Here is an 8841-nt window from a genome sequence, read left to right as displayed (position 1 = left end):
TGTATTTTATTCCTGTGATACTTCTACAGTAGGTAACTGGTTACAAAACTAGACTTTTTTTTAACCAGTGAATTATTTAAACAGATGAAGCCTATTTATTAATGTGTTCATCAGAGATCTATTTTGTATAAATTGTAGCATTTTCACCAAACAATAATATCTTTATAACTTGCATTCTGGGATTTATATTCTTGTGACTCTTTATTAATGTTTGCCTAAGTTGATTAAATTTCTTCTTTTTTTTAAGGTAAAGTGCAAGTTAAGAGTTCAGACATACAAGTTGGAGACCTCATCATAGTGGAAAAGGTTGATACTTTTTAAATATATTTTAGAGACTAAAGATTATTAACATGCTAATTATCTTATGAAGAAAAGTATATTGAGGTACTTATCTGTGAAGTACTAACTAGCTAGTATTTTAGTTCAAGTCTTATTTGAGAATCTTCAAGGAAGCCTATTTTTGGATTAATTATAATCTTAATTGAATGTTATGAATTGGTATATGCTTAAATTTAACTAGTGAAGGGGATACAATTACTGAATTAAATTCTCTGGCTTGTGCTGTGGTGAATGTTCAAATAAGTGCTTTTCTATGTCTGAAGCCTTCAAGGATAAGTTTTGCTTATATATATATAAAACATTTATATAATATAATATGTATATAATACTATATTACATATAAGAAATAAAAGTTTATATATTTTTAAAAAAGGAGAAAAAGCTTACTAGTTGGATTGCAAATGGTGAGTGAGAGCTGTGAACTTTTTTCCCCTCTCTGTGTTAGTATTATAATAAATACAGTGTTGCTTATTTCAGTTGGGTTTCTGGGGTACTAAGAAATTATAGTGACCTTGAAAGTCAACTAAATTTTCATGTCAGAGGAAGCTGTTTTTACTCAATTTCATTCTGGAAAGGTGACTCACTTTCTAGGTGCCAGCAAGTGATTCCCATTACGCTTTGTATTAGAGATCTAATCCATGGAGATGCTGGAAGGAGGCACCTCAAGTTGAAGCTTGTATCTACAGCTTTCTTTGAAGTGTTGTATGGCGAGTTGCAGCTTGGCAGAATAATCCTTAGTGGAACCTAGTCAGTGACCAGACATTTCTAAACTTCTTGGTGGTTTTATTCCTACTGAGTGGAGTAAATTAGTTCTGATAAAAGATGATCCTTCAGCAAATATGCCCTGCTGATACATTTTATGCTTAATTTGTTAATACCTCTCCTTTTACTTGGAGAGTTTGGAGAATTCATAATTTTTTAGTGGATAGAGATTTTCTTTTTTCAGCCATATATAGAAACCCCTCTTCTGTTTGCTTTGGAAGACAGAATTCTGTTTCCTAGCTTTGTTTCTTTTATAGTCCGAAGAAAGAACAATACACCCAAGTCTCTTGATTTGCTCCTCTTGGCTTAAAATGCATCTATTTTCATGTAGTTTGTACTATTTCTTGCCCTTTTTTTTTTTTCCTTTCTTTCGTCTGCTGTCTGTACCTGATATCTTTTCGGGCCTGTCTGAGCAGCATATACTAGCATAGACAAGATTAGCACAAATATCTGGTTTTTACATCTGTTTTGCCTTACGCCTTGCTATCTTAGTGTGCAAGTGGAGTCAGCTTGCAACTGCTCACTTGTGCCTATTCGAGATCTTCTAGGAGACTGGGAATTAGATATTTGCTTTGATTTTTGTTAGGAATTTTTTTAGGGCCGCCTTAATCTCTAAACCTGGAATTAATTATTTTGGAGTGTAGAGAAGACTCTGGTGGCTAATTGCTAATCTGCCTTCTCTGAAATTTACTGAGATTCATCAGTCTGTTGAATTATTCTAGAATTTGGAAAACAAGAATTACTTTGGGGATCAATGTATCTTGTATGAAGTAAGTCATTAGCATCTATTTCAGCATTATTTGCAGCAGCTTACAGATCATATGTTGTGAGTACCTGAAGTTTCTAATGAAAAATAGTAATGTTTAAGGATTTAGGGAAATAATGAGTAGAGATTTTACTCGGGTATCTCAGTAAGATGCATGTAATTGTTTGAATGGTGTATTTCAGCTTCAAGATCCCTCCTGCTCCAGCAGAGCTTTTTTCTTTTTGGTCTAGCTAGGGGTGCCTTCAGACTTCAGACTAATGAAATTAAATGTTTTGTGGTTTTATTGAGAAGTGTATTTTGTTGGAGCAAGCAGTTTTCAATTTCAGAGTATGACTCTTAAGCCAAAGAACCAGTCGGGAGTGAAATGTTCAATTGCTCACTCTAATGGCAAAGGAACAAGTTAACATTGTATTTGACTGGAAGATGCATCAACAGCATTTCTGCAGTGAAATTAATGACTCATTTGAGGTGAAGATCCATATGTTAACTAGTGACTGCATCACAAATACGAACAACTTAAGTGAAAGGCTTTTCTGTATTTAAACCTTGAATATTCTGATTTTTTTTTTAATAGGCCTGATTCATTTCAAAGCACCTCTAAGTAACTGCACTGTGCTTAAAACAGTTTAGTTCCGAGCAATATATCTATCGTTTCAACTGAGGATTTTGTAATGCACTAGTACTAGGGCAGGAAGAGGCCTGCAGAGAAGAAAATACTGCCTGTTTGTAAAAGCTAAAAGAAACTTGTATACGTTAGCTGAAAAGTGGTCTCCTGCCTCGAACAGACATGCTGCTTCCTAGATGTTCTCCTTAGTTTGTGTTAAGATACATTTTTAGTTTCCAATGGGAGCACAGGTGTGCATAGTGTTCCTAAATAAGACAGCTGAAGGGATGACTTGATGAGTTCAGATATTGTTATTTAGACACTGTAGCTTATTGACAGTTTGGAATACATTTTGGAGATGTGAAGAGGGCATAAAACTTAGTAACGCATGTAGTTATAATTAATATGATACATTTACTCAATAACAATAATAACACATTTTTTTTTAAAATGTGTTTTAAAACATATGGAAAAATAATGCTTTATCTTAAAACTTTGAGAGCTTTTCCTGGAGCTGTAAAGGGATACTCGTTTTTCCTTAGTCTCGGATGTAAAGTGAAATTAATCTAATATTTGTAAAGATTGCAGTTAATGCTAGCATGCAAACAGAAGAAAACAACTGGAAAGTGATGCTTAGTTTATAACTCAGAAGCAAGCAGGAATATTTTTGTCAATGAGAAAAGCACATGGTTCATCATGTGAATGGAGAAGAAAGGACAATAAATGCAAAATTCTGAGGGTTTGTAGATATGGGCTAGTTGTTCCCCTAGTTGTAGGGAAATTAGAAGACTGACTAGGGAGCTGCTGAAGCTTATGTAAATAGCAATTTCATGATAATAACATGAGAAAAATGAAAAAGCAATTTGAAAGCTATGGAAATGGTATTTTTCAAGTGAATATTGTAGCCTGTGTTGCAGGGGAAGTATAGGTGTGTTTGTGGGTTTTCTTGTTTTCCAATCTGGCTAGTATTCCTGGATGGCACGGAGTTACCTATGGGATCCCAGAGGCTGGGGAAGAACTTACCTTGTGTTTACCATTGTCTTGCTGTAGTTATATCTCTAGGAATGAATCTGTAAGTCTGCAACATAGACAAACCCTGAGAGAAATGGAAGCCCTCCTTTCCTAGAGCTCTAATTCTGCCCAGACTGAAGCAAAACAATGTATTCAAGTCAGTTTCATGACATATATTCAAATTTCAGTATATATCAATAAACATTTCTAGCTTCATCTCCATGGTAATTGAGATTACATAGTTTCTTCATGAGTTTCTGAATGCTTGAAGTTGTATGTGTTGTCATTTTAACTTGTTCCACTTTGATAAATATGGCATGAGAGGGCTAACATGATTGATATATTGCTGCTGTTTGTCTGTGACAATGTACAACAGAACTTAATTTTCTCCATAATGAGGTGTTAAAGATTTTTGTAGCATGCTTGCCATCTGTTTCTGTGTAGTCACTCTTTTATAGTGACTAGGTACATCTTTGCAAGGGGGATCTTTGCTCTCCAGTGTCAGCAGTAATAGTGATGATGTTTTTTGGTATCCAGTACTCCTGTAGTACCTTTCTACCCACTTCCAAAATATGGAAAACCTGATGAAAAATTAGATGTCAATCTTAAATACTGTTGTGGGTTTGGTTTTGTTGGTTTGGTTTGGTTTTTTTTCCCCCGAGAGAGAAAGTAAAGACAAGGCGGTCTCTAGCCTTGCCTACATGGAAGGATACATTCGGATAGGTTAATGCAGAAAAGCTTACGTTATTTTACAGGAAAGAAAAGCAAGCAGAGAGAACATATTAATAAGATGTAAAATTAGGATGCATTTTTCTCTATTGAAATGTGAAAATGATCACATGACTAATTTGATCACAGTCTGCAACTTCCTCAAGGGGAGCAGCAGGGGGGAAGCGCTGATTTCCTCTCTCTGGTGACCAGCGGTAGGACATGAGAAAATGGAGTAAAGCTGTATCAGGGGAAGTTCAGGTTGGACATCAGGAATAGGTTCCTCACTGAGAGGGTGATTGGTCACTGGAACAGATGGCCCAGGGAAGTGGTCATGGCACCAAGCCTGTCAGAGTTCAAGGAGCGTCTGGACGATGTTCTTAGTCAAATGGCTTAGCTTTAGGCAGTCCTGTGTGGAGCAGGGATTTGGACTTGAGGATCCTTATGGGTCCCTTCCAACTTGAGATATTCTGTGATTCTGCCTAGTTTTGTCAGGCATAAAGACTGGAATCTTGGATAGCAGGTACCAGGTGAATGTTTTGTTTACTGAATGTGAAATGTGTTCTCTGTGGAAGTTGGTATGATTCGTAAAAAAACTTGATACCTCATTTGGATTATTCTAATATTTAATTCAATATTAGATCATTTGACTGTTATTTTTGCAAAATTTTTGGGTGTTGGTCAAGTGTTTTAGCTTGTTTACAAGTAACTGGAGGTTTATAGGCATGAAGCCAGTAACCTGAAACTTGTGTAATGGATTTATGTCAGAGCTGGCAGGGAAGCTGCAAAACTGTATAGCTAATCTATATGAAGACTGGATATCTGTTTAATTGTTATTGTCATTTAAGGAAGGATTTATTTAATTTTGAAGTTGCATTTTCCCTTTCCTCTTTTCTCTTTCCTCTAATATGTGCATAATAATATATATAAAGGTTAATGGTTTTACTGCAGTTTTTTCCAAATCTGAATGAGATACTTGTTGATGGCTCATGATGGATAATAAATTTCACTACATGTTTAATTATCTTCTGTTATAAGGCAAGATTCCAAAAAATGCTGTTCTAGCTGCAGTTGCAGATGAGTAGGCTCTTTGAGGTGAATACTGCTGACATACAGACAAGCACATGATTTTTTAACTCTGCTTTTACAAATAATTTGGAATTGCTGCAAATCAGGAAGTATCTATGCATGAAAATGCATAATTTTAAGGTATGAGAAGAGTTTTTTTGCTAACAGCATAGGATTTTAGGTAAACCAGAACATACATTTGTTTTCTAGTGTTTCCAAACTTGCTTGTTTTCCAAGCATCTTGTTTGCTTGAGATAGTACCATCTCTGTAGCCCTTTGTGGCCCCTCTGTACTGAACTTCCCATCAACAGAGAACAGTGTTGCAGTTGCTTCCAGTCCCACTTCTGAATTGTTCCTTGAGAGTATGTTACAGGCTGTGAATAGAGGTATCTGCTTCCCAGAGACTTTGAGTTTACACCATCTGCTTTTGAGAGCTGAACCCATATAACACAGAATCTGGCAGTTGACTCTGACAGATCTATTCAGATCACATTATTCCAAATGGCACTGTTGTGGCTGCGTGCTGATCTCAGGAAGGCTTCTTTGGAGGAATGAAGAACTTTGCCGACAGTATCCAGGATGTTTTGTGGTGAGAAATAATATTGCTATCTGAGAGTGGCTTATCAAGAACTAAGGCAAATGTTAGAGTACAGCATTACATATGGGAAAAAGCATCAGGTTCTTCAGTGGTGTTGTCTGGTGTTAATACACATTTATTCTTCATTATGAGTGAGACAATGTGATTTTTTTCACTCTGAACTGATTTTAATGGATAGTCAGGCATAGTATTTTGAAGGTCCTACACACCGAGTGTCATACAAAGCACTGTTTAGTTACCTTGACGTATATTTTGAGCTGTTTTATTGGAAGTGACTATGAGTGCATGTACTTCTAAAATTTTTTTTTTTCTTTTGACATGTGGTGATTAAGGGGAAGTGCTGCCTTCAAAAAAGTAAAAGGTGGAGGGTTAAAAACTAGGAACTATGTACCCGGTTTCAAATAAAACCGGCTTGAAGATGCTGGGTTTCTTCCTGTTCATAACAGTGTGTCCTTAAATGTTGAGATGAAGTATGAAATAGGCAATAGTTGTGTAGTTTTGAAATGCTTATACACTGAACATGCTTCTTAACTCTTTCTGAGTAAATTCAGTCAGGTTTTTAAGGCTGAAGTCTATGAGGTTCATGCATGCCATGTGGTGGGCTTTGTCAGCTACATTTGTTTTCTTTTCCACTCAAACAGACAGTTAAGCTCTTAAAAAAAAAAAAAAAAAAAAAAAAAAAAAAAAATGAGCCATAGATGAGCAGCGGCTTTCAGGGCAATATCAACCAGATATAACAGGGAAGCCTGGAATTTATTCTCAAATGGTGGTACTTTCCATGGGAAAAAAATATTTGTGTTATCCTCTTAACAAGTAACCTGGAATGAATACTAAGAAATATTTTTTTAGCATGAAACTAGTAAAGCCGTTGCTAATAATCCACTGAGATTTCTTAATTGGTTAAAGGTAGTCTGTAAATGAAATGCAAATGAATCTTTGTGTTTATCTCAGTATTGTGAGAAACACACTCGCTGTATTGAATTTTAGTCAGGGGCAAATTCGGTGGAGCAAAGAATATTTATTACAGCATTGGGAGTTAATTACTTATTACAGTATCAAACAGTACAGCATGTGGCATACTGGATGTAAGTTGTGATGGAAGAAACTGCAATTCAGCATGGTATCTTTTCTTATTGCTCTGTCCACTGTTCACTCTGGTCCCTGTAAGCTTAGTCTGTCACTTTTTTCCTTTCTAGGCCCATATCTCTTTCAGGTTTTGACATATTGGTTATTTTTACTTCCCCCAGTTTTTCCTTCTTAAACCCTATATTGGCAATGTGTAACTGGTGCTGGTGGATGCATTGTGAACAAGTGGTGGGGAAAGCTAAGAGTTTGGGTAGTCATGTAGCAGATGGTATGTGTGGGAGGGCGGTATTGTTAATTTTGTTTAATCTGTGAAAGCTGAGATTGGCCTTTCTGTGGTCAACAAAAAATTGAAACTGTGATTTGATACAGATAGTTCTGTGCTTGAAAGGGAAATGGCAGAACAGGTGTGCAGATGCGTCTGACTGTACATGTGGCTCTATTCCTTAGATACTGAGGAAGAAATTCTATTAATTTTTGTCTTGGTAAAGCAGAGGTTTATAGATATGTGAAACAGAAAATGCCGTTCCCTGACTTGCTGTTTCCTCTGTGTATGTTTGTGAGTGTTTGGAGAGAGGAGAACGTTTGCAAAATTGAGTGCCAAGACAGATGTTTTAAATTTCACTGTTTTTTCTATTATATATGCTGTGTCAGAGTTTTGCTCAGTGAAATTATTTTTTTTAAATATTTGAATTAGATATTTGTATTCTTGAACTGCTCTTTTCAGTCAAGAAAATGTAAATCTGTTTTAGTTCTTCAGGTATTTATGATTTCAATTATAGAGAGCATCTGAAAGGATTAGCTGTTTGCGTATTGTATAATTTTTTGAAAATATTGATTTCTGAATTGCAAATGCTGAATGTAAAGTACTGTGAGAAATCCTATTTTAATTGAGTTTCAATCCAAGTGTGACCTTTTGGTGATAGATCTTACTGGACATTTGATTGGAATTCACTTTTTTCCCTAGTTACCAAAAATAGACCTTTTTTTTTTCTCCTCTCCTCAGAATCAACGTATCCCATCTGACATGGTGTTTCTCAGAACATCGGAAAAAACTGGTATGTTTTGATAATTCAGATTGGTTATGTGATAATTTTGTGGTTGCCGTAAAATATTAGATTGTGCGTTGTGGCCAATTTGAAGTGATCAAATAGATTAAAGGTAGATCATCAGATTAATGGGAGAGGATCCATATGTGAGAAATACCGTATGCTTGGACTGTAAAACAGGAGAAGTCTTACTGTGAACATGAGACCTTTCTAGATCTGTTTCTCTACATAGATATTTTTTTTATGAATTGATATAACAAAATATTTAGGTAAACCAAATATTAAGGCTACTTTATATATAAAAAACTGTACTTTAATATGACTTGACAGTATTTTTAAGTGATTTATGACTAATCATTATCCTGCAACACATTTAAATGTTGTATGATTGTATTTCAGTTAATTGAAAAGAAGTGAAATCTGAACCTACTAATATGTGATTATTTTTTTTAAATCTATTTACAATAATCTAAAAAATGGAAATAACTTTTTTTTACTTAGAAATAGTATTGCCTTTTTGATCAGTCAAAAGAAAAAAAAACCCAACAATTTTCTTGAAAGAGAAAGAAAAGTACTTCTCATTAGCTCTACTTCTCTTCACATGGTGATAGGGGAGTACTCTTAATCTTTGAGAAACAAAGATTTCGTTTATAGGAACCCTATAAATTATAGCTGTTTTGATTAAAGTTTAGGAATTACTATTGGATGCCCCCCATATAACTCAAATGAGTTTCCCTTCTTTATATTACCATTTCTCTTCAGATCCTGAAGAACTGTCTGAAATTTGTCAAACAGCACTAAATTTCACAAAGCTAATAGCTGTGATATTGGTAAACCCTGTATTAGTGGCACT

The 8841-nt window shown here is 35.2% G+C and overlaps 1 protein-coding gene across 1 annotated transcript in view; it reads left to right on the top strand.

Moving 5' to 3' along the window:
- Positions 1 to 291: 291 nt before the first annotated feature.
- LOC309686478 (putative phospholipid-transporting ATPase IIB) overlaps positions 292 to 8841 on the top strand; it is a gene marked incomplete at its 3' end in the record, with an annotated part of 42676 nt that continues 34126 nt past the window's right edge. Inside the window, exons 1-2 of the mRNA XM_082499178.1 lie at positions 292 to 306; positions 7946 to 7997. Coding sequence (XP_082355304.1) covers positions 7967 to 7997 — 31 coding nt within the window. The 5' untranslated portion in view covers positions 292 to 306; positions 7946 to 7966. The remainder of the gene's footprint in view (positions 307 to 7945; positions 7998 to 8841) is intronic.

This window comes from Vanellus vanellus (assembly GCF_965231255.1).
Source record: "Vanellus vanellus genome assembly, chromosome: 2".
In the NCBI taxonomy this organism is placed as follows: Eukaryota; Metazoa; Chordata; class Aves; order Charadriiformes; family Charadriidae; genus Vanellus; species Vanellus vanellus.
This window is presented reverse-complemented; position numbering and strand designations above follow the sequence as displayed.